This window comes from Carcharhinus amblyrhynchos, chromosome 11 (assembly GCF_965287045.1).
Source record: "Carcharhinus amblyrhynchos chromosome 11, sCarAmb.v2.hapA, whole genome shotgun sequence".
NCBI lineage: Eukaryota > Metazoa > Chordata > Chondrichthyes > Carcharhiniformes > Carcharhinidae > Carcharhinus > Carcharhinus amblyrhynchos.
Window position 1 is genome coordinate 60,556,580 of NC_137334.1, and position 26,908 is coordinate 60,583,487.

Sequence of the window (26,908 nt, forward strand, 5' to 3'; positions counted from 1 at the left end):
CACCAAAGCCCATCAGTTTTCCCCCTCTTCAGGCATTTATCCAATTCTCCTTTGAAAGCCAGTTGCCTCTGCTTACATTCTTGGACAACATATTCCAGGTCACAACCACTCAATGCACAAAAGGTCTTTCATATTGCTGTTGCTTTGTTTGGCAATCATCTTAAATTGTCTCTAATTCTTGACATCTGCCAAATTAAATGTTTCTCCCTATCTACTTATCTAGTGTCTTATTTTAAGCACCAAAATCAAATTTCCTCTCAACTTCTTAAGAATCCCAACTTCTATCACTGGGGCAGCACAGTCGCACAGTGGTTAGCACTGCTGCCTCAGCGCTAGGGATCCCGATTCAATTCCCAGCTTAGGTCACTGTGTATGTGGAGCCTGTACATTCTTCCCACATGTGTGGGTTTCCTCCAACATTCCGAAAGATGTACTGGTTAATTGGTGTACTAAATTCTCCATGTTCCTGAACTGGTGCCGGAATGTGGCAACTAGGGGATTCTCACAGTAACTTCATTGCAGTGTTAATGTAAGCCTAATTGTGACTAATAAACCAACTTTACTGGAATCATTTTCACATCCTCTCTAAAGCCTTCACATTCTATATAAGGGGTGATGCATAAGAACATAAGAAATAGGAGCAGGAGTAGGCCATCTGGCCCTTCGAGCCTGCCCCGCCATTCAATAAGATCATGGCTGATCTGTCGTGGCTCAGTTCCACTTTCCCGCCCTCTCCCCATAACCCTTAATCCCCTCTCTTATCAAAAACCCATCAACCCGCTTCTTAAAAATATTTAGCGAGGCAGCCTGCAATGATTCAGTTGAAGTCAAACCTACCTTATAGAGTTCCATAACTGCTTTTATATACACATAAAGCCCAAGATCCTGTATGCCTTTTTAACCACTTCTAAAAATGTACTTCTACCTTCAATAATTTGAACACATGGAACATTAGATTCCCTTTAGAGGAAGGTAATTTGTTCATTTTATTGGTTATTGAAGAGCATGTAACATTAGGTCCCACTATTTCTGCATTCCCTTCAGAATCATAGCCATTAGAATGTATTTTCTCCTCAATCTTGCCACAGAAATGCACGTTTTCACTACTCTGCATTAAACTGAATCTGCCACGTCCACCCATTGCACCAGCCACGTCATCAAGTTCAATCACTATCCTCCTCAGTTTATAATACCTACAAATCATTACTTACAAATTTTGAACATGTGCCCTGTGTACCAAAGTCTGAGACATTTATATAGATCAAGAACTGGTACCAGCCCAAGGAACCCCATTGTGTGCATTTGCCTAGTCCAAAACAACCATTCACCACTGCTATCTCCCATCACCCAGGCAATTTCACATCCATGTTGCCACTGCTACTTTTCTTTCATCAGCTTCATTTTATGGCAATTATCCAATATAAGAACATAAGAAATAGGAGCAGGAGTAGGCCATCTAGCCCTTCGAGCCTGCCCCACCATTCAATAAGATCATGGCTGATCTGTCGTGGCTCAGTTCCACATTCCCGCCCTCTCTCCATAACCCTTAATCCCCTCTCTTATCAAAAACCCATCAACCCGCTTCTTAAAAATATTTAGCGAGGCAGCCTCCACCACTTCAACGGGCAGAGAATTCCAGAGATTCACCACCCTCTGAGTGAAGAAGTTCCTCCTCAACTCCGTTCTAAACCGCCCCCCCCCCCTTTATCTTGAGGCTGTGCCCCCTAGTCCTACTGTCTTTTTTGAGCGGGAAGAGTCTCTCCACCTCTATCCTATTCGTCCCATTCATCATCTTATACATCTCAATGAGATCTCCCCTCATTCTTCTAAACTCTAACGAGTACAAGCCTAGTTTATTCAGCCTCTCCTCATAACTCAACCCCCTCAACTCCGGCATCAGCCTAGTAAACCTCCTCTGCGCTCCCTCCAAGGCCAAAATATCTTTGCGCAGGTGCGGCGCCCAAAACTGCACACAGTACTCCAGCTGCGGCCTCACCAATGCCCTATACAGCTGCAGCAAGACCTCCCTACTTTTATATTCAATCCCCCTCGCTATGAAGGCCAGCATCCCATTCGCCTTCCTGACCACCTGCTGCACCTGCAAGCTGGGTTTTTGCGACTCATGCACAAAGACCCCGAGGTCCCTCTGCACCGTCGCCTGCTGCAGTTTTTCGCCACGTAAGTAATATCTTAAATGTTCCTTCATATACTTAGCCAAGTATAATACAATGTTCATTTGTATACTTTCAGGAAAGTTGCCCCCCCAAAAATAGAACATTTTAAATTAAGTAAAGTTTATTAATTAATTAATCACAATAAGGCTTGAAGTTATTGTGAAATTCCCCTAGTCGCTACATTCCAGCGCCTGTGCGGGTCAATGCACCTAACTAGCATGGCTTTCAGAATGTGGGAGGAAGTCAGAGCACCCAGAGGAAACCACCCAGATATGGGGAGAACATGCAAACTCCACACAGACAGTAACCCAAGCTGGGAATTGAATTCAGATCCCTGGCACTGTGAAGCAGCAATGCTAACTACTGTGAAGCAGTCCCAGCTCATGCAGATAATTTAGAATCACCCATAAGTAAGTTTTATACCACCAAGAAAAATGTTTGCATAAATATTTTATTTTGGACATGTAGGCATAATAGATCACAACATAACCAATAGCAAAGAGTATTATTTCAGCTGGTATCACAAATTCTAGCTTTAAAAATCCATTGTTTTTCCAGAATGCAAAGCTTCTTCAAGATAGCAATTTCAAGTCACGACAAGAAGTTTAATGTTTCCGACGGTACAACATTGAAGGCCGATTTCTCTAAACATTACGTTCTCCTGCCCAAATACCAAAATAAGCTGTAGACTTTTCAGGATTCATGTTGTTTTGCACCTAGAAAATAGGAGAACATTCGTCTTGAGCTAATTACTTGAGTATTAATAAAATGTATGAATATGCACTTAGATGAACTATTTACCAAAACATAGTCCATTGTAAAAGCAGCTATTCACTTAATATTCCTCCATTTCTTACAAGCTTGCAAGCAAACAATGCAAGCATGCCTTTGTGGGAGGATCTTGAATAAAGTTCACTCTTAAAAGTCTTATAAACACTGCTAAAAATGATTAATTAAATTCTTATTAGTAACAATAATAGTCCACGCCAAGACTCGCAGAATAACCGTTGCCAAATGTGCCAGTATAATTGCACAGCTTACATAAATTGCTTAATTTATTATATTACTCAGCAAATTGTGTTAGATTCAATTGCTTGTCTGGCTCAAGAACTATATTATCCAAGATCATATTGCTACAGAAGAAAATTTAATCTTACCAAAGTTCACTTTAAATCACAACAGGGAAGTCCTTCTCAGTAAAGATGGACACTGCTTTTCAAAGTGTGACATCAGATGCTAAAATAAAATGTAAAAAGCCTGAATGTATCAAATGACTACAATTAATTTCAAGCATTTTTAGAGTATTTCATTTGGTAAAGCATCCCAGGGCCTTTCACAAGAGCTTCAACTGAAGAACTAAGGAGATATGGCAGTTGAACAAAAATTTGTTCAAGAAATGTTTTAAGGAGCAACTTAAGAGAGAGACAGAATTGCTTAAGTTTAAAAGATTATTCCCTAGTATTTTCATTCATATATATTTGTTCACTTCAACACACTTTTAAACACACTTGTAGAGCCCCATTCATGTAACAAATTTCCTCAGCTGTACAGAAAATGATTGCGAGCATAGGTATGGAATGCAACTGAAAAAAGAGACAGGTTGGAGAGAATATCTTTGGAAGTGGAGAGAGAGAACTAGCAAAGTAGGAATTTACAGTGCAATGGTAGGTATGGCTGAAGGTTGGGGAATAGAAGGCACTGATAAATACAAAGGCAGAAAGATCAGAGTATATGCCACAGCACACTAATGGATGACAGAAGTTGTGTGGAATAAAGCAATGATTGGGTTTCATAAGCAAAGATATTGAAAGTCTGTGCTAAAATCAAGAAAGGTAATTGTTGAAAACACTGATTTCCTCTGGGCTGATACAACATTTGCTTCCAATATTTTCTACAGTATTAAAACATTTACAATACTCCATTGAAATCAGTAGCTATAAATTCTAAATAACTGGATTTCAAACTCCCCAAAATATGGGGAATATTTAACATTCAAACTGCATGGCTGTATTTGTTCAACCCCTTCAATGAATTCTAATATCAATTAAAATCAAAATAATTCCAGCATAAGAATACTGATTTTGTTGGAATTAATGTATACCAGCAAGTAAACTGAGCAAAATATGGCGAGTCAAACCAGCAATGATAAGAAAGCTAAACCATGCTTACAAACAGCCTTCTTTCAGGAAACTAAATTCAATAAATTTGGGTCAGCTTCAAGGATCACCTACAGCAAACTCAAAAACATCCAACATGCCCAGTGGAAGGCCAAATGTGACGCAGCTGCAGAATCTCATCTAACACCATTAATTGCCAGCTCTATGGATGTCTGATTTTGCAACTGACGCCAGTCATGAGAGGATACATATTCTTAAGGAGCCAACCATCAATGCTGCAGTTTTGCATCTACCAGTTCCCCCATTTGCTAAACTATCACTTCAAAAATAGAAAAAGGTGCAGCTTTCAAAACTCGCAAACTAATCAAATCATCCCTACATCTTCAAACTCTAAACATAACCTACATAATTACTCCCCATATAATAAATCAGATTGGATTTTTTATTGATCTGATTATGTCAGTTTCAGGTGGGTTAGATTAAAATTATCCATACGTACATTGGCCATGCAGATATAGTAATATGGAATAAGTACAATGGATGCAACCATAGTTATGACTGGAGGAACAGCAGTGTGGCCCAACAACTGTTCACCAGTGTGGCCCCAGCTACAATTTCAGTGGAAAACGCTTTCCATGTACATTTCAGAAAAATCTATTTTACATGCTTATAGAAACACTGACAAAGTAGTTTTAATCAAAGTTAAAAACTCAAACAAAAAGTACCCTCATTAATTCAAAGTGTAATGGACCCACACCTGTATTTCCAACTCGCCACGTGGAGCGACTGTAAAACATGGGAGTTAATTGATTTAATGCCTTCAGATGGTCAATAAATTTTAAAAATCCAGTGCAAACCACAGCCGAGATATTAAAGGAGATGTTATTCACTCCAGGTTAACGGCTATCTTTACTTACCGTGACCATAACTCCGGGTTGACTATCAGCAGCACTCAGTCTGGCCCAGGGAAGCTCTGCCCAAATACAGCCCCCTCTCCCTCCCCGCCACCATAAACCGGGCGCCCAGTTACCCCAGAACCAAACCACAAGCAGGGGACGCTCCGGGACCAGAGATGAGCTCCCGGGCCTACACAGCCTACCTGCGCCGGGGTTAACCACGGACAAGAGCCGGGTACCGGGCAGGGAAGGGAGAAGCCGCATACCGAAGCCCCCGGCCTGGATTCACCGGAGTCCGGCGCTCACCGCGACGGCAGGGAATCTTTCTCCCCAGTCTGGCGACGGAGGAGCGGCCTCACCTCCCGTCCCGTCGCCGGCTCTCCAGGCGCCCACACTCGGCCGTCTCCCACACACTGGAGCGGGGGGGGCGGGAATGAGCCCGGAGCCGCGGGACATTTCTCCCTCATTTCTGTCTCTGTCTCTCTCCCTCATCCCACAGCGGCGGACACTCCCGTCTTTCTTCCTTTTCTCTCCCTGTGTCTCTTGCCCTGAACTGCGGATAATTATTTATTCCTCCCTCCCTGATTGCAGACCCTCCCGGAGCGCGGACATTTGCAACCTGACAGCTCCCTGGGGCCCGCTGACAAAATGGCGGCGTGCCGGCCCCTCTGCTGGGTGGAGGCGGGGCCTCCTCCTCCCCCCCCCCCCCCCCCCTCCTCCCCCCCCCTCCTCCCCCCCCCCCCCCCCCCCCCCCCCCAAGTACACACTGCCTCAGCATCAGCGGGTACCAATGTGACAGTGTTGTCGCCACTGGGGGATATTTTCTGTTCTCCAACCAAACAAAGAAAATCAAACTAACTTAAGGGCAACTCAAAAGGGGCAGCTCCTTAAAAGATGGGAAACTGCTAAAACAGAAAACAAGGCGGAAAGGAAATTTAAAACATCAAATTAAAATGTGATTAAAGGGGTCAGTAATAGACACCCCTCTCCCTGCGGTGCCCAACAGGTACGGAAAGCATCAACTGTGCCCCCGGACACCACATGCTCCCTCTCCTGGGGACACCCGGCCGTGAATATAGCTGGGCAAGACAGTCACTTTGCCCTCACTGGGGGACGTACTCCAGCCTGGGGCAGTCGCTGCCAATACACAAGACGCAGCGGACCATTGTCATTCGCAGAGACTACCCGCACTACACCAGGAAGTACAACCACTTTTCAGAAATGACACAAGAATATGTCTGTTCACCTATCGCCCTGCTTCAGGGATGTACAGAGTGGGGACAGTGTGACTGTGGAGGAGTGCCGGCTCCTCAGTAAGACTGTGCGTTTCAACGTCCTCAAGGTCACTAAAGCCGCAGGAGCCAAGAAGCAGTTCCAGAAATTTTGATATGATTGTAAAGTAAATCAGCCACAATGAATCCTTTGTGAACAGAAGAAAAAAAAGGCCATTGTGTAAGGCCTTTCAGCCAATGTAGACCTCGGAGCTATTAACCAAAAAAAAATCCTGGGACTGTCTATAATCTCTAACTGTGTGTAACTGCAGTAAAGTAGCACAAAGTGCAATTTGACCAATGTACACAGTTTCTAAAAGAACTTTGGACTTGTATTGAAACATATGTAATGTTCTTAGACTGAACACAGCATAAATTATGATCGCATGGTATGTAAATATGATCACATTTTACTGTTGAAATGATTGGAAATGTTTCTCTAACGTTTTTCAGGTTATATATGAATAAAGTATGTTTTTTGAATTAAAAAAAGTATGGTCCTATTATTTTAATGTAAAGTCAATATTTGAGGCAGCACAGTGGTGAGCACGGCTGCCTCACAGCCCCAGGGACCCAGGTTTGATTCCCGGCTTGGGTCATTGTGTGGAGTTTGCACCTTCTCCGTGTCTGTGTGGATTTCCTCCGGGTGCTTTGGTTTCCTCCCACAATCCAAAGATTAGGTCGATTGCTAAATTGACCCTAGTTTTGGGGGGATTAGTGGGGTTACGGGGATAGGGTTGTTGGTTCAGGCTTGATGGCCTCCTATACATTTGGAAGTTGATCTGATATTTTGAATGGCATCACCAAGGATGCAGATGCAGAAGGGGAAGTGGCCAAGGATTGGTTTTTCAGAGATTCCATTGGTAATAGTATGTTGGCAGAAATAGAAAGTTACTGGAAATGTCTTGACAATGGATAGTCAGGAATAAAACCAAGCGCACAGATATAGGGGACAGATTTTATAAATATTAGTGCAGCAACAGCATTGATCTCAAATCAAATAATGAACCACAATCGCTGTTGGAGGGTGAATTTTCCTCCCAGTGTTAGCCTCCGTAAGGTCCTGTAGTGCTGTATGTAGCACAGGTGAAAACAATTGGCAGGTATGGATGGGGCTTCCATTCACCACACCAGAAAATCTGTATAGACAAGGCTGTTTTAGTGAAAAGACATTGGAACAAAGGATTAAATCAGATTTATTTGGCAAAATAATTTTACAAAATTAAAAAGGTAAACATATTTATAAAGTGCAATAATTTTGATCAGAGACATATTTATATTTTGAGGAAGTCAGATAAATCATTAAAAAGTGATTTGCGCTGAAACACTTGAATATCTGATATGTAAAATCCCTAATATTTTAAACATGGTTTAAAACGATTTTTCAGACTTTAATGTAAATGACTTTTATCAGATTTTTACAATGTTTTCAGTGCCACGTGCTAGTGAAAGTAGGAATGAAAGGAATAGGCAAATGAATGTTTGGCTTGAGAGCTGGTGCAGGAAACAGGGATTTAGATTTTTGGATCATTGTGATCTCTTCTGTGGAAGAGGTGACCTGTTCAAGAGGCACAGGTTACACCTGAACTGGAGGGGGCTAATATCCTGGTGGGGAGATTTGCTCAAGCCAGTCGGGAGGGTTTAAACTAGTTTGGCAGGTGGTGGGACCCAAAGCAGGAGGGAGACAGAAGAGAAGGTTGAGGACAGCACAGAAGTTAAAGAGAGCACATTAAGTAGTAAAGGCAGTGTTAGTAATCCTAGTACCGATCAGGCAAAAGCAGAGCAGAGAGCAAGGGAAGTTGTCTAAGGGAGGGGTAGGATTGGCTGCTCAATGTTCCAGGCTACAGATGCTACAGGAAAGATAGAACAGGAGGTAAGAGAGGAGGGGGAGTTGCACTTTTGATTCAGGAAAACATCATGACAGTACTGAGAGGGGATATATCTGAAGATTCGGCCATTGAGTCTGTATGGGTAGAACTGAGAAATAAGAAGGGGAAAATCACTTCAATAGGCCCTCAATTAGTCAGCAGGAAATTGAGGAGCAAATATGTAAGGAGATTGCAGATAGCTCCAAGAAAAATAGGGTGGTAATGAGATTTTAACTTTACAAACATTGACTGGGACAGCCATAGTATTAGAGGGTTGGATGGAGAGAAATTTGTTGAGTGTATTCAGCAAGAATTTCTCCTTCAGGATGTGGATGACCTGACTAGACAGGGGGCAAAACTTGACCTCCTCTTGGGAAATAAAGAAGGGCAAGTGACAGAAGTGTTAGTGAGGGATCACCTTTGGGACCAGTGACCATAATTCTATTAGTTTTAAGATAGCTATGGAGAATGATAGGTCTGGCCCAAAAGTTAAATTCTAAGTTGGGGCAAGGCCAAATTTGATGATATCAGGCAGGAACTGTCAAAAGTTAATTGGGTGATTCTGTGGGAAGGCAAAGGGACGTCTGGTAAGTAGCAGGTTTTCAAAAGTATGTTAACCAGGGTTCAGGGTAAGAACATTGCTGTTAGAGTGAAGGGCAAGGCTGATAGAAGTAGGGAACCCTGGATGACTCGTGATATTGAGGCCCGGTCAAGAAGAAGAAGGAGGCACGTGACATGCATAGGCAGTTGGGATCAAGTGACTGCCTTGAAGAGTATAGGGGGTGTGGGAGTAGAGTTAAGAGAGAAATGAGAAGGGCAAAAAGGGAAAACGAGATTGTTTTGGCAGATAAGGCAAAGGAAAATCCAAAGAGCTTCTACAAATACATAAAGGCCAAAAGAATAACTAGGGAGAGAGTAGGGCTTCTTAAGGATCAACAAGGTCATCTATGTGTGGATCTACAAGAGATGGGTGAGATCCTAAATGAATATTTCTCATCAGTATTTACTGTTGTGGAAAGCATGGATGTTAGGGAACTTAAGGACATAAATAGTGATGTCTTGAGAAGTGTACATGTTACAGAGAAGGAGGTGCTGGATGTCTTAAAGTGCATCAGGGTAGATAAATCTCCAAGACCTGATGAAGTGTATCCCAGGACATTGTGGGAGGCAAGGGAGGAAATTGCGTGTCCCCTAGCCAAGATATTTGAATCATCGATAGTCACAGGTGAGTTGCCTGAAGATTGGAGAGTGGCAAATGTTGTGCCTTTGTTTAAAAAGGGCTGCAGGGAAATGCCTGAGAACTTCAGGTCGATGAGCCTGACATCTGTGATGGGTAAATTGTTGGAAGGTATTTTGACAGATAGGAGCTACAGGCATTTAGAAACACATTAGGGACGGTCAACATGGTTTTGTGAGTGAAAAATCATGTCTCACAAATTTGATTGAGTTTTTTTGAAGGGGTAACCAAGAAGGTAGATGAGGGCAGTGCATGTAGTCTACATGGACTTTAGCAAGACCTTTGACAAGGTACTGTATATTAGGTTGTTGCATAAGGTTAAATCTCATGGGATCCAGGGTGAGGTAGCTAAATGGATAAAAACTGGCTTGATGACAAAAGCCAGAGTGTGGTTGTACAGGGTTTTCAAACTGGAGACCTGTGACCAGTGATGTGCCTCAGGGATTGGTGCTGAGCCCACTGTTATTTGTCATTTATATTATTAATTTGGCTGAGAATATAGGAGGCGTAGTAAGTCTGTAGATGATACCAAGATTGGTGGCATAGTGGACGGTGAAGAAGGTTGTCTCGGATTGCAATGGCATCTTGATCAATTGGGCTAGTGGGCTGACAAATGACAGATGGAGTTTAATTTAGATGAATGTGAAGTGATGCATTTTGGTAGATTGAACCAGAGCGGGACTTACTCAGTTAATGGTAGGGCGTTGGGGAGAGTTACAGAACAAAGCGATCTAGGAGTACAGGTTCACAGCTCCTTGAAAGTGGTGTCAAAGATAGACAGAGTGGTGAAAAAGGCATTCAGTATGCTTGGTTTCATTGGTCAAAACACTGAATACAGGAATTGGGACATCTTGTTTAAGTTGTACAAGACATTGGTAAGGCCACACTTGGAATACTGTGTACAGTTCTGGTCACTCTATCATAGAAAGGATATTATTAAACTAGAAAAATTGCAGAAGAGATTTACTAGCATGCTACTGAGACTTGATGGTTTGAATTATAAGGAGAGGCTTGATAGACTGGGACAGTTTTCTCTGGAGCGTAGAAGGTGATCTATAAAATAATGAGAGGCATAGGTCAGCTAGAAAGTCGATATATTTTCCCAAAGATAGGGGAGTCTACAACTAGAAGGCATAGGTTTAAGGTGAGAAAGGAGAGATACAAAAGAGGGGCACTTTTTCCACACAGAGGTTGGTGAGTGTCTGGAACAAGCTGCCAGAGGAAATAGTAGAGGCAAGTACAATATTGTCTTTTAAAAAGTGTTTAGACAATTACATGGGTAAGATGGGTATAGAGGGATATGGGGAAAATGTGGGCAATTGGGACTAGCTTACAGGGTTTTAGAAAATAAAGGGCAGCATGGACAAGTTGAGCCAAAGGGCTTGTTTCCATGCTGTAAACCTCTGTGACTCTATGACTCTATATTGACCTTTCAACGAAGTTTCTCACTTAGAAAGTTATTTAAATTAAACAGTTAAAGAATAAAGTAACAAAAAAATCTGATAAAACTTACTTAAAAGATATTTACATTAAACTAATGTAAAAGTCTGATGGATCTTCTTAAAACAAAGTCAGGTTAATGTTTTTAAAAACTCATTGGGTGGGATTCGCCATCTGTGCGCGCCTGAAAACCAGAGATTCCCACCCGACTTCAATGGACCTTAGAATTCAAGTGGTGGGCAGGATGGGGGAATTCTGGCCATTATTTGGAATCCATTTCAACAATTAAAGGAACTCCTTCCCTCAGCATGCGAGTGTATTTACATCACATGGGCTGCAGTGTTTCAGGAAGACACCATCCGCCACCAAGGGCAGTGAAAGAGATGGGGAATAAATGCTGGTCTGGCCTGTGAAGCACACGTCCCTTGAGTGAACAGGGGAAAAAAAAGATTCTTTCTAGTGCTGGCTCCTCAAGCATTAACAAAATAAGAGGAGTGCCTCATCATCACCAGAAGGATTAACATAAAGAGATCAAGAGGCCAACGGGAAAGAAAGCAGTTAGACAACATTAAACACTAGCTTATACAGAACTTCAAATTAGATCATCTACTATTGCTGTTTTTGGAAGATTTATAAAACCACAATTGTCTACAACACCTGACATACACTTCATTGACAATAATCCTTAATGCCTGGAAATACCAGATATGTAGTTTTCTCTTTGTGAATACTTTATCATTAGTTGGTAATTAACTTAAATTCATGCTTATTTCCTACATATGCTTAAATCTGCAACTCAATGATAGATGCTGTGAGGCCTTGGCTGTAGCATTTATTAGCCCACTGCAACTTGTAGATTTTTGCACTACAATGTACACATTTCTAAATTTGCTGGACTAGTCCAAATAACACATTGCAAAATCTTCTCCATTGTTTATGCTAATAACAATAATACCATCATTTTTATTTCTAATTCAAGTAAGTCATTCTAAAAATATATAATTTCTGCAGTTCATTGAAAGTGTTTAAGTTCCCTGAAAAATTATCAGTGCACTTTTATTTCATTCAAATATAAAATGATCTTACTGAAGTTACACAGTTCTAATTTAAATCGCTAATACTACAAACATGTATTTTAGTATCATACACTAGCAGTGCGAAAGGGATATGCAATGATTCTGTTGGCAATGTATAAAAACTTCTATCAAAGTGTATGAAGAAATTCTACTTGCAAATGAGTAGACATAAAAATCTAATATACACACATCTTTACAGCACTTATTGTGATTAAGTAACTGTATATACTGCAGGGTAATAAACTTGGAGTAACTGGCATGATTTGAAGGGTCATTTGAAATGCAATCTGCCTGATAAACAGTGTGGATTTGGTTCAGCACTGTTTAACTGATAGGAGCACCAGTTGTGACAAGTTTATAGTAAGCCCCTTTAAGAGCCATTAGCTCCTCATGAGATCCCTGCTCAATAATGAATCCTCGAGACATGACAGCGATAATATCTGAGTTCTGAATGGTTGACAGCCGATGTGCAATCACGATGCAGGTTCTTCCTTGTCTTGCTTCATCTAAAGCAGCTTGGACAATCTAAACTCAAGAGAAAACATTAAACTATTATCAATGTTGACCAATATGTAATAAGTTGAAATACTAATAGGTGCTGACTATGGCAGACTGTGGCACTCGTATTGCACTGTGGTCATCATTGCCATGTTTTAGGTTGGTCAAAAAATAATTTTGTTTCACCTACTGGAAAGCTCACATGTTGCATTTTTAGGAATGAAATCATGGGTGAAAATTATGCATGCACAGAGGTAGCAATAGAAGGGGACTTAGATACGCTCCAGCAACATAAGAACATAAGAAATAGGCGCAGGAGTAGGCCATCTAGCCCTTCGAGCCTGCCCCACCATTCAATAAGATCATGGCTGATCTGTCGTGGCTCAGTTCCACATTCCCGCCCTCTCTCCATAACCCTTAAATCCCCTCTCTTATCAAAAACCCATCAACCCGCGTCTTAAAAATACTTAGCGAGGTAGCCTCCACCACTTCAACGGGCAGAGAATTCCAGAGATTCACCACCCTTTGAGTGAAGAAGTTCTTCCTCAACTCCGTTCTAAACCGCCCCCCCTTTATCTTGAGGCTGTGCCCCCTAGTCCTACTGTCCTTTCTGAGCGGGAAGAGTCTCTCCACCTCTATCCTATCCATCCCATTCATCATCTTATATGTCTCAATGAGATCTCCCCTCATTCTTCTAAACTCTAACGAGTACAAGCCCAGTTTATTCAGCCTCTCCTCATAGCTCAACCCCCTCAACTCCGGCATCTGCCTAGTAAACCTCCTCTGCACTCCCTCCAAGGCCAAAATATCCTTGCGTAAGTACGGCGCCCAAAACTGCACACAGTACTCCAGCTGCGGCCTCACCAATGCCCTATACAGCCGCAGCAAGACCTCCCTACTTTCAATCCCCCTCGCTATGAAGGCCAGCATCCCATTTGCCTTCCTGACCACCTGCTGCACCTGCAGGCTGGGTTTTTGTGACTCATGCACAAGGACCCCGAGGTCCCTCTGCACCGTCGCCTGCTGCAGTTTTTCGCCATGTAAGTAATAATCCTTCCTACCATTATTCCTACCAAAGTGGACCACCTCGCACTTGCCAACATTAAATTCCATTTGCCATTTCCTGGCCCATTCGCCCAGCCTATCTAGATCCTTCTGTAGACTCTCCACACCCTCCGCACAATTTGCCGTTCCACCAATCTTGGTGTCATCAGCAAATTTCGACACCATACACTCGGTTCCCTCCTCCAGATCATCTATATAAATGCTAAATAGCTGAGGCCCCAGCACCGACCCCTGGGGCACTCCACTAGTCACCAACCGCCAATCCGAATAGCACCCATTGACCCCCACTCTCTGCCTCCTATTTGACAACCAATCCTCTATCCACGCTAACACCCTACCCCCAACTCCATGACCCCTGACCTTCTGCAATAACCTCTTGTGAGGTACCTTGTCAAACGCCTTCTGAAAATCAAGAAAGACCACATCCACCGGCTCTCCTCTATCCACCGCCCTAGACACATCCTCATAGAACTCCAGTAAATTTGTCAGACACGACTTCCCTTTAACGAAACCATGCTGTGTCTGCTCTATCAAGCAATTCCCCTCAAGATGCCTCACTATTTCCTCCTTGATGACGGATTTAACATTTTACCTACAACAGACGTTAAACTAACCGGCCTATAATTCCCTGCCTTTTGCCTGCCACCCTTCTTAAACAACGGCGTAACATTAGCCATTTTCCAATCTTCCGGCACTTCCCCGGAATCCAGCGACATCTGGAAAATAACCACCAAGGCATCCACTATCACCTCCGCCATTTCTTTCAGATTCTACCTGTGAGCACTTAAACAGGCCAGGCACTTGCTGTGCACGAGCACACATTGGAGCTACCCAATCGCTGATCCTTGAGGGTTTACCACCAATGATGTCAGATGAACAATTGCTGCTCTTAATTGGCGTGGTGTCCATGGTTTTACAATTGATATGGTTTTAGGTCAGATCCATCACTTGATTACTTTCAGATATCAAATGATGACTTAAAAATCAGGTTTGAATGCAGAATTTTACAATTGAGTACAAGTTAACCTGTTGTGTTCTGAATTGAGTCAAAGCTTTCAGGTAGGACTGAGCTCAGTGCATCAATAGAGACCAAACAATACTGGCAAGGAAGTCTCAGAGAAAGGAACACATTTGAACAAGGAACATTGTTAAAGGAATACTAAACATCAATCCAGATACGTGTAGGAATATCTTAAAAAATATTTTATTAGAAAATTAATTTTGAGTAAAAGTAAAAAAGCAGCACAGTGGTTAGCACTGCTTCCTCACAGCACCAGGGACCCGGGTTCGATTCTCGGCGTGGTCACTGTCTGTGTGGAGTTTGCACATTCTCCCCATGTTTGTATGGGTTTCCTCTGGGTGCTCCGGTTTCCTCCCACAGTCCAAATATATGCGGGTTAAGATTGGACATGCTAAATTGCCCCTTGGTGTCGGGGGACTAGCTAGGGTAAATGCATGGGTTATAGGGATAGGGTCTGGGTGGGGTTGCGGTTGGTGCAGACTCGGTGGGCTGAATGGTCTCCTTCTGCGCTGTAGGGATTCTATGATTCTAACCTCGGAACTTATTTGAGCAATTTAATTGTTTGGTTGGTTTTGTGGTAGTAGCTTCTTTATAAGATTGGATTTATAAGCTAGGAATTCCAACTATTCAAAATAATCAGTGTTAGCCTGGGTTGGTTTATTGAGGTTTAAACAATTTTGGTGCCCCCTCCCCACCCCGTCCCCAGAAAGATTCCCATCTAAACCCATACCTAATATCTAAGTTGCATATGGAATATTGGTACAGAAAACAAACCCGCTCAAGCAGTGCTGACAGTCTCTAGTGCAGCTTGAAGGCAAAATTACTGGCAAGGAAAATAGAATGTTAAATCTCCCTTCCATCCTCCATAGCAATGCTGCATGCAACACTTTATCACTGTTGCTAGAAATGGTATCAGGCTGCAGGAACCAGTTAAATGGTTCCCTCCTCAATTTTCCAGCCCCAGCCCTTTTACTGCATCCATCTAAAATCAGGTGGACAAGGAGTGAAAGATTGACTCTTCTGTACGTAATTGGCGACAATGTAATGGGATATTTGAGCAAATTAGAATGAGTAATCAGAGGTTCTAATTATTTAGACAAGTTCTACAAGTGTGGCAGATTTAAAGTATAATATTCAGGTTTAAAGTGTAACACAGAACGTAATTTAGGACATTTAATTAGAGAGCAAGATACTAATTGATATCTTGTGGCAACACTCATTGTCAAAAATAACAGAAATACATATGCTTATAGCTGTACATAATCCTAATGCACAGTCCCTCAACAATCTTATAAAAGCTATCCTTGTCATGCTAATAACGCAAAACTCAATAACAATTTAGATTATAGAAATGAAAAATGTAATGTCAATTTGAAAAAGGAAATGGATTGAAACAAAATAGAAATTAAAAGATAACTGAAAGCGTATAGAAGACCATAATACATCTTGCGGTGAATCATTTGATGAGAATTAAGTAGCCATTTAGACTTTTAGGTACTTTATAACCTCAAATATCCCCAGATATCTGTCATCTTCTAGACAGTCATGCCTCAATATTTTCATTGTCAGTACCTTTTCACTTTCTGTATCCAGTGCAGATGTTGCCTCATCCAATAAAAGAATTTTTGGATCTCGGACAATGGCTCGAGCTATAGCAATACGTTGTTTCTGTCCACGTGATAACTGAGAGCCTTGGGCACCCACATTGGTATCATATTTCTATGTGAAAAAATATACATAAAGTAATGTGTTTGAATGAAGTAACCAGTTCAGGAAGTATTTTATGTCAGATGTGAACATTTAAACCAACCCTAGAATAGAGAATGGTAATGTATATAATAAATTCATTAGCCATAAGTTCCCAGCTTCCCATCTTCAGATTGGGGGCACCGCAAAGATGTGTAATTGCTCAGATGTGCAACTTCTTCTGGGCAATTGTCTTGAACTGGAAATTATCTGAAAATTGTGATTTCAATTGCAGACTTCAGATGGTGAAGGGTTACACCAGCAGATACTCAGGAAAAGTTAGAAGAATTTAAACCTCTTCTAACTTCTGGTTACCTATTGTAAAAACTAGGACTAGGTGCAATTTAAAAGTTTGCAAATGTCACAAAACTTGGAAGTATTGTGAAATGTGAAGAGAATAGTAAGAAACTTCAAGAGGCCTTGGGCTATTAGAATGGGTGAAGATTATATTTAATGGAGAGAAGTGCAAAGTGATTCATTTTGGTGTGAGGAATAAGGAAAAGCAATACAAGTTAAAGGGTATAATTCTACAGCAGCTACAGGAGCAGAGGGATTTGCGGGTATATGCACACAAATCATTGAAATTGGCAGGGCAGGTTGAGATAGCAGGTAATAAAGCATACATGATCCTGGACTTTATAAGTGGGAGCTTGGAATACAAAAGCAAGAAAAAAATATGAGAATGGCTCCAGGGATAAGGATCTTCAGCAATATAGATAGATTGGAGAAACTGGGACTATTCTATTGGATAAGATAATATTAAAAGAACATTTGGCAGAGAGTTTCAAAATCATGAGAGATTTGGTGAGAGTAGATATGGAGAAACTGTTCCCATTGGAGGAAGGAAATCCAGAGAAAACTGATTTAATGTGATTGGAAAAGCATGAGATTCTTTTAGGATCTGAAATGCACTGTCTGAGAGTGTCCGTCTATCCAACCATCATCTCTTCCATGCCTACAGGCAGACAGAGCACATCCTCATGTTTGTTCCCATAGCTAGACTTCCCTGGGACACGTTGCTAGCCTGATAGGAAGCAAATTTAAATGTGGCTTTCAAATGAAAATTGGGTAAGCACAAAGAGAAAACATTTGCAGGGCTAAAGGAAAAATGCAGGGGTTTGGGATTTAAGTCAGCTGCTCTTCCAGAGAGCCAACGCAAACATGATGGTTGAGTGGTCTCACTGAGTGCTGTAACCAATCTATCATTCTGTCATATCATCCCAGCTGAGATCAGCTAACTCAAAACATCCTAGGAATTGAATTAACAGCCTTCTTCAGATCTGATGAGGGGTCATCCTGACCCAAAATGTTAATTCTGTTCTGTCTTCATAGATGCTGTCAGACCTGCTGCTATTTTCCACCATTTTCTGTTTTTGGTTCAGATTCCAGCATTCGCAGTATTTTACCTTTAGCCTAAGACATCCTGGGATGTCTTAGTTTAATGCTGACTTTATCAAATAGAAAAGGTGTGCTAGTTAGGTGATTTGGCCATGCCAAATTGCCCCTTAGTGTCCAAAGATGCTTAGGTTAGGGAGACTAACCATGCTAAATGCATTGGGTGATAGGGTTAGAGCAGAGGGGAGGACACGGGTGGAATGCTCTCTTAGAGAATTGGTGCAGACATAACGGGCCAAATGGCTCTGCAGGGATTAAATGATTACATCAGGGAAACTTGTTGTTATTGTACAATTCCGATGATGTCGTATTACATTATTACCAATGGACAGAGTACATTGTATGGTAAAAATAATTTTCAATTTCTTATATTGTAAAATATAACAAACCATACTTTTGGTAATGACATCACAAAGTCATGGAGTTGAGCTTTCCTTGATGCTGCAATGACTTCTTCCATACTGACTTGACAACTGTTGTTACCATATTTAATATTCTCTGCGATGCTGCAATCAAAAAGGACAGGCTCCTGGGACACGATTCCAATTTTAGATCTTAAGAAGACAATGTTTATAGTCTCTGTGTTATGGCCATCAATTAACTGAAATTAATGAAACAGAAAAAACTGAGTTGAGTAAAGGGCATTTTAAAGCAAAACGTTTACAAGCAAACACAACAGATTGGGTCAGAATATATTCTCTCACCACTTTCCCCTCATTAGGGTCATAAAATCGCTCAAGCAGTTGCACGCTGGTGCTTTTTCCACATCCGCTACTGCCAACAAAAGCAAGTGTTTGCCCAGGCTTAATTGAAATTGAAAGGCCGTTTAGAACTTGGAAATCTGGCCGAGAGGGATATATAAATTTGCAGTCAATGAATTGGATTTCTCCTTTAAAGTTGTCCTGTTTTAAAAAAAAGTACAATTTTAGATGCACCTATTATGATCATTCATTGTGGATAGTCAATTCATTTTTTACTACATGCACATTCGGCTCCCACAGTGCAGTGGGGAATCTCATTTAAATTGAACAGTTGCCTCCCTGATTTCCCTGGGTTTGGGAACCTGGCAGCCAAAGGAAGGCCAAATCCACTGACTTCAGAAGTGAGTATGTTTTGGACTACTTGTGGGCCATGTGGAACTAGAGAGATTCCCTCAGAATCCTAGAGGAAGCCTTTGGCCTCCTCCTTGCTGATCATGGCCTCTCTCTAGCCACTGCTATGATTCACAACATCTGCACCCCCATCCTCACCACCCCGCTCACTCCATATTTCCAGCCTGCCCCACCATCAGTGACCCCAAACTCTTGTAAAACCTCATCTACTTCACTAGTGAGTTATATGTGACTCAGAAAAGCAAACTCTTACTTGCACTCTGAAATGGCCTAGACAGCTATTCAGTTAAGTATCATCAAACTGCTGCAAAAAATCAAATAAGAACAAAACAGGGCGATAGGTACCAGACACAATAAAGACACTTGCAGACCAGTTGACTTTTCAAATCCCCTTCACTAATGTCTTATGCTAAAATGGGTAAAGTTGTCCCACGTACTAGTCAAACTACCGTATACCTGACAGCCAAAGTCCCAGATACCTCCATCAGTATCTGTGAGAATGTCCTGCTCCACTGACAATGCAAAACCATCAGATTTCATGGCACAGTGGTATACAGTTAGGAGGGAGTGATCGTGAGAGCTGGCAACATTGACTCTAGACCCCATGAAGTTTTACGGCATCAAGTCAAACTTGGGTAGAGAAACCTATTGTTGATTACTACGTACAACCCTCCCTCAGCTGATGAATCAATGCTTTTCCACATTAAACTTGACTGGAAGAGGCACTGAGTTTAGCGAGGGTACAGGATGTGCCTTTAATGCCCTTGTTAGATCACCACTACTAACTGAGCTGGCAAAATCCTGAAGAACATAATTGCTGGACTGGGCCTGTAACAGATGATGAGGGAACCAATGTGAATGAAAAACCTACTCACCAAGCTATCTGATGCAAATGCATTTGATGACATCCTCCATCATGTTATGTGGCAGGCACTTGCCTAACAGGATAGATTCAGATCAGATCCAGCAGCCCAAAAGCTGGACATTCATGAGGCACTATAGGCCATTAGCATCAGCAAATGTGTACTCAATCAACATGTACCCTCATAGCCTTGCATATATCTCACTCTACCATAAACAAGAAGTCAGGGGATTATTTGTGGTTCAATAGGACAGCATGCCAGGAACAGTACTAGATATACCTAAACATGAGGTACCAATTCAATTCACTTCACAAAATAGCAAACAATGGCTGAGCACAATGGATACAGCAAAGGCTATGGGTCCTGATAACATCCAGACTATAGTGCAGAAGACTTGCAAGTGATGACAAAATCCCATGAATGAAGAGAGGAAATGATTGTATCGACTGAATGGATCACTACTAGTTAGGTTAGAATTCCACCACAATGCTAAAAGAATCTATTACTACCTAAAAAATCTTCAAGCCAAGGTGACTCAGAAACTCCCTGATTGATTTTTCTGTCTAATTGTTTCCTAAAATATTGCCTCAAAATAATTGTTAATGAAACTAACGGTGTGCTACATTGTGCTACAGTTCTAAAATATTCTATCCTTGAATATGTTTGTTCATTAGTTTTAAGAAAGTGGCATGACTGATAATCATCTTCTTGGAGGTTAAGTGAAAATATATCATATTACATTGCAAGATTCAAGTCATCAACCTGAAATGTTTACTCAGTTTCTCTCTCCACAGATGCTGCCAGACTTGTTGAGTATTTCTAGCACTTTCTACTTTCATTTCATTTGCCACACTTAAGTAAGGTGCTCCAGCTTTCACACAATTGAAAACACATTGAAAAGACCAAAGCCCCAATTTCACGGTGCTATCTCCTATGTCCCAAGAGTGCTGAAATGGATCCAATCCTGTTCGATACTTTTTCAGATATTCCTATTGGCCTCAAAAGACAGGCTAATGGCTTTGAAGATATGGGTATTGCTGGAAAAGCTGACATTCATTGCAAATAGCCCTTAATTGAGTGGCTTGCTAGGCCATTTCAATCTCAGGAGATTAGTAGGCTAGGTGGAGGAGATCAAAGGCCATGGTACAGAGTGGGTGGAGGAAGGGTCAATAGTAGAGGAGATTGGAGATTCCCAAGTTGGTAGAAATCTGAAATCACAGATGGGAAGGTCAGGAAGTGAGAGTGTAGAGATGATCGGAGGGAGTGATTTGAAAGACAAGGATGGAGTGGGAAATTGACAGAAGGGTGCAGAGAGTGGGAGTGAGTTATGATGTGGTGGGTAGAGAGGAAGCAGGAAAGATTTCATTCTCTGATTTAGTTGCTCTGGTTCAGAATTACCAAGACCCTTCAGTGATTGACCAAAGATTCAGACTTCATAGCCATTTCTGCAAAAGCAGGTCAATCAGTAGCTAACTTTGTAAAAAAATTATGTCTGCTTTCATAATACTGTGATTTCAGGGCATTTTTAGAAGATATGCTCAGAGATAGGCTGGTCTGCAGCATTAACAAGGACATCACTCAGCATTGGTTGTTGGGTGCAGCCACACTAACTTTTAAGATGGCTCTGGAAATTTCACTGGGCGTGGAAATGGCTGCCAATAGTGCTAAAGATACTCAGAAGGCTAATGTTTGTGGCCACATAGGGGCACTACATCAAATGAAGAAAGAGGTAGCAAGCAAAAAGTTGAAAGCAGTACAATATTTTAAGTATGGTGGGCTGCATTATGTAAATCATTGCAAATTTATTGATGCTGTTTATCACCAGTGCAACATGAAGGGGCAATTAGTGAAGAAATGCAGGGGCAGGAAGAGCAAGGTGAAGGCTAAGCAAGACAATTTATTTATATAAAGAAATTCCTTCTTTTAAACAGCACATTTTACTGCCTTATTTGTGGTTTCGAGTCACCAGAGTGGGTTTTGAAGTAAATTGGAGTTGGTTTTAAAATTCTAAACCTTTTTATATTTGGTTTCTATCTGTTTTTAGGAGTTAAAATTACCCCTGATTCCTGTTTCTCTCATCATAGACGTTGTGTGATATGCTGAGTATTTCCATCATTGTATGTTTTTAGTGAAATGTACTATTTGCCATTGGTTATGTGCTGCTGTAGGAATGAAAACTTTTACCATAGCTTAATCCTGCTCTTATCTAATAAAACTGCCAAAACTTCATGTACTATTTAAATGGAATTAAAACATTTTCTTTTAGTCTGATAAAGGTTTATTGCTAAATCATAGAATCCCTACAGTGCAGAAAGAGGCCATTTGGTCCACTGAGTATGCGCTGACCTCAATCCCAACCAGGCCCTTCTCCTCTTACTCCCCATATTTCCCCTGACACTAGGGTCAATTTAACATGGCCAATTAACCTAACCCGCACATTTTTGGAGTGTGGGAGGAAACCAGAGCACCTAGAGGAAACCCACGCAGACACGGGGAGACACTTTCTCTGGGTCAAAATAACATTGACAATCCACTCAAGCTTCAATGTCACTCTTGTTTTTACACTCTGGTTAACCTTGCATCAAGGATTTAATTATTTAATTACTGCTTTAGCTTTGCACTTCTGTGATGAACAGGAGCTGGCGATCTTACTGGCTCATATTAGATTAATCATTCACATTAATTCACATAGTTCACACAAGGGTGGCATGGTGGCACAGTGGTTAGCACTGCTGCCTCACAGCGTCAGGTTCAATTCCTAGCTTGGGTCACTGTCTGTGTGGAGTTTGCACATTCTCCTTGTGTCTGCGTGGGTTTCCTCCAGGCACTCCGGTTTCCTCCCACAGTCCAAAGATGTGCAGGTTAGGTTGATTGGCCATGCTAACAAATTGCCCCTTAGTGTCGAGGGATTAGTAGGTATAATATGTAGGGATATGGGCTTGGGGCCTGGGTGGGATTGTGTTCGGTGCAGACTCGATGGGCCGAAGGGCCTCTTTCTGCACTGTAGGGTTCTATGATTTCTAGAATTATACCTAGATTCCAAGAGTTAAACTTCGAGACAAGATTGCACAAACAAGTTTGCATTCACATGCAGTTTCAGCTTTAGATCAAGACATAATGACTTGTTGCCTGACTTATAATTATGTAGAAAGTATTACAGCGATTTATGCACTCTAACATAATATCCTGGCTTCATCGCCTTGATGTAAATTATAGTTGTTGCTCTTTACTCAGCCCTATAAAAGAAGAAGGGTGGAATTCTCCCATTTTGAGACTAAGTGTCTTGGTGAGTGCAGGAACGTGGAGTGTTTCCTGTTGCAGCTGCCAGTGGTAAATCATTTCAAATCTTATGGTCTGCACCTCACTAATTATACAACTGGGTGTTTTATGCTGTATCCAAGCCTGGATATTGCATAGACCGGTGTTCTGTCCAGGGTCATATTGAAATGGCGTCCAACATCACGGACCCACTATTGAAGAAAGAAGATGGGCCACCTGAAAATGAAGGTAAATCTCTGGGAGCACTCTGAGACTGGAAGGTAGATCTCTTGAGAATGAAGATGGATCACCAGGAACATTCTGAAGTCTACCAAATCTGGCAGGTCCATCCAATGCTCCCCCAACCCACTGCTATAGTGTTCTAGGGTTGTGGGAAACCTCCATACTAAACTCCAGAAGCTGTCCCAGGAACTATTCAGATGTGTCTTTCATGTCAGCGTGTTTTCCTGCCGGCATCACAGAGAATCTGATATGGGGGGGAAATTAGACCTTCGTCTGCAATCCCATTAATGAGATGTAAATGAGATTCACATTGGCCTCTGGTGGGTTTTCCTACCTGTCATGGTGTGCACTTGCGGAAGATCCCGCTGTAATTTCATGCTGGTATGAAGCCAATTTCTGGGCTTCCCACCACATTCTCCCCAAATGCCCACCATCGAACCCACTAGCAGAGGCTTGGGAGAATTCTGCCCATTGTACTCAGTGATTGGCTTTAACATAGTGCTAGTGTTCTAAAGCTCATCAGTTCTCAGAGTTCCTTCTTTCAACTTGAAATGGGCGTCTTGATGAGGCTTCTTTAAGGTTTGCCTGTTAACTTAAGAATGCTACCGTACACTGTTATTAAAAAAAATCTTGTTTATTTAGAGGTCTTTGTAAACCTCAGTGCTCAACACAAGGATGTACTTTCCTTCCCACCTGATCGCGTTCTCTTCATCATGTGATATTACATTATAATTATATCAATATTTATGTCTGCAACTAGGGATGGACAACAAATGCTGCCCAGCCTACAACATCCACAAATGAATAAAAAAATCAAGTGGTCCTGATGTCTACTCTTTACTGCATAGTCCTAGTCAGTGCTACAGTTCTGTAACCAACCCCAGTCTGTGACAGAATTGTTAACTAATTTCATAAATCACTGCTGGGAATGGCAAACCAGTTTTTAAAGAAGGATTTTCTTCAGTGTCTGTTTTCTTGATTATGTAGAAAACTATTATCTTTTAAAGATGTAATATGAAATCTTTCAACACTTCTGAAATAAAATGTCTACTGGTGAAAATTTGATACAATACCCATTTTTTGCCATCATCTTTGTAGATATTAATTTTGGGAACGCGGTCAATCAGTTGAAAAAAGCGTGCAGCAGCTATCTTAGCTTTTGCATAGTTCGGGGTATATGATGAGGCTCTTCCCAGTGCTGTACCGCTTGTTACTATGGCAGAAATCACCCTGAAATAAAGTAACATTACTGATTTTAAAACTGTTAAGCCTTGTGACTTACATATGGTACAATATTTTTTATTAGATAACAGAGTAATCGTACCTGAATACTATGCTGAAATGAAGGCTCTCAGCAACAACCAAGTAACCACCAAATCTATATGATGCAGCATTAGCCAGGAAGATTACAGATTGAGCAAAACCAAAGCATAAGCCATAAACATTGGCTTTCTTAATTGCAGCTCTATAAGGGGCTTCTAGCTGGGTATCAAATAATTGCACAAACATTTTCTCCTTCGCCAAGCCAGCTATAGTTCGAATGTTACTCAGGGCTTCACTGGATATCTAAAGAGTAAGAGAATGCTAAATTAAGAATATGCTTAATGGAGCAAGGCAACATTCTGTGTGGCAAGGAAGTTAATAATCTGACATATACCTGACCAGCAACTTCAAGGGCTTTCTTATCTTGGTTTGCAAATCCTGTTAACATTTTAGCTTGCAGAGCACCCGACAATGCCAGGAAGGGTAGAAAACAGAGTATAACCAAAGTTAGTTTCCAGCTAAAGTAGAAAGCGATGATCAAGGACGCTCCTATGTTGGTGAGAGAATTCACTATCATTCCAATCTGAGATCCAGTGGCCTGAGTAAAGAGAAACAATAGAAAACCAGTTATAGAAATTGGGCCCCATTAGTACACTGTGAGCACCATTTCCGTTGCATAGCTATTGTTTAAACTGGGAACATAAACAACTTATCATCCTTGGTGTAGCATTGCTGTAGAGCTAAATTCACTAAAGAAAACAGATTATTGTCATTTAATTGGGATTGGTTTGGGCACCGTGGGTATTGTTTGACAAACAAATGATACTTGCCATGCTTGCGCACACTTTTTAAGTGAGTTGCACCAAATGCCACATTGGTGAGAGTATCAACATGGACACAGTTAATGGCTGCTTATATCAATCAGCCATATTGATATGTGACCCCAGTGGTGCCATTTTGCTGTTCAGTGCTTCAGCTAATGCCTTTCATTAACCTCGTAGAGCTGAACACATGTTGAACAGCGGGAAGAACCCTCCACCGGTGCTATTTAAAGAATAGTTGTTGGTTAGTTTCTTCTGGCTGTTACTTTGATTCTACATTTATTTGGTGCTTTCTATAGCTTAAAGTTACAAAAATCTGCAGGGCATGGCGTGACAGGTGCTCAAGGAGTTTTTGTTGACTTTACGACTTCTGCATAAATGCGTTTCTCCCATAAGTGGTCCACTAGTTGACATTCTCTTTGGAATATAGTGTGACTGAGTGAATGAGCAGAGGCCTTGCTAAAGCAGGACAAGCTGCTGGAAAGGGAGGAAGAGGAGTTGAAGGGAAGAACTCTCGGCAGGAGGTTGTATTCAATGAGGGTATTCAAAGAGCTATTCTCTGACTTAAACCTCAGCAGGAAACATGTGCAATAGCTATGCTTCAGCAAGAATGTCCTCACTGAAATCAGCCAGTTGCTGTAAGCACAACTGCAACCTCAAAGCAGAGCGAGGATGATGTTATTAATGACTGTGAAGGTGACCGTGACGATGAACATTTATGCGCCAGGCTTTTCTAGTCTGGAGCTGGAGATATTTGTAACATCTCATAGTCTGTCATCCACTGTTGTGTACAAGAGGTCATGGAGGTTCTCTATTAATTAAGAGTGAACAATATTTCATTCTCTCTTGCCAGAGCGAAGCAGACAGAATAAGTCTGCAGCTCTGTTAGGATTGCAGGCTCCCCCATGGTGCAGAGTGCTGTTGACTGCAGGCACATTCTTTTGTGAGAACCATGTCAGTTCTGCCCTACACCAAAACTGACAAATTTTCCAATGTGCAACTGGTGTGTAACTATAGACATAGGGATAGAACCTGCATTCTGGAAATATCAGCTATAGAACTGTTTATCCATCTTGTTACTACTGAGACAAAATGACACAAGATATTATACTCTTGCTGAGCAATGTATCCATAGTCATCAAGCTGAGATGAATATGCTTTTATATGGTTCTTTTATTGCTAGAAACCATAGGTGGTCCAGATTTGTTTTACTAATTTGATTCCCCAAATGTCACACTTTTTCCTGGGGCCACACTATCTGGTGATGGCAGTGCATTTCTGCTGCAACACTAGGGGGAGCACTTCATGCACACCTGCAGACAGGGGACTGGTGGCCACTGCTGGAACATCATCCAGTCCTGGCAAAGAAGAGGCAGGAGCTGAATGTCAATTGGCAGTTTGGGCAGGGAGGGGGTCTCTTGGCATTGCTGGGTGAGGAGGCTCTGCAGGAGAGGTCAGGAGCCTCTAATCAGAAAAGACAGCCCATGAAGAAAGCAGCCCCTTCCCCGTCTCCCCCACTTTCCCACCTGGGGACCAAATAGGCT

At 41.7% G+C, this 26,908-nt stretch overlaps 1 protein-coding gene and 1 long non-coding RNA gene across 2 annotated transcripts in view; both read right to left on the reverse strand.

The window, feature by feature from the left end:
* Window positions 1-2,607: 2,607 nt before the first annotated feature.
* LOC145349722 (uncharacterized) lies at window positions 2,608-5,855 on the reverse strand. The gene is made up of 3 exons (XR_013888139.1): window positions 5,209-5,855; window positions 3,332-3,410; window positions 2,608-2,890 (listed from the first exon to the last, which is right to left on the reverse strand). It is a non-coding gene; the product is annotated as an uncharacterized LOC145349722 (long non-coding RNA).
* A 6,548-nt stretch (window positions 5,856-12,403) lies between these two features.
* Window positions 12,404-26,908, reverse strand: part of LOC145349723 (bile salt export pump-like) — an 81,983-nt gene continuing 67,478 nt past the window's right edge. The window contains exons 22-28 of the mRNA XM_080198261.1: window positions 24,938-25,141; window positions 24,605-24,846; window positions 24,354-24,510; window positions 18,509-18,706; window positions 18,199-18,405; window positions 16,236-16,382; window positions 12,404-12,604 (exon numbers count right to left, since the gene is read on the reverse strand). Of these exons, the coding sequence (XP_080054387.1) occupies window positions 12,404-12,604; window positions 16,236-16,382; window positions 18,199-18,405; window positions 18,509-18,706; window positions 24,354-24,510; window positions 24,605-24,846; window positions 24,938-25,141 (1,356 nt within the window). The remainder of the gene's footprint in view (window positions 12,605-16,235; window positions 16,383-18,198; window positions 18,406-18,508; window positions 18,707-24,353; window positions 24,511-24,604; window positions 24,847-24,937; window positions 25,142-26,908) is intronic.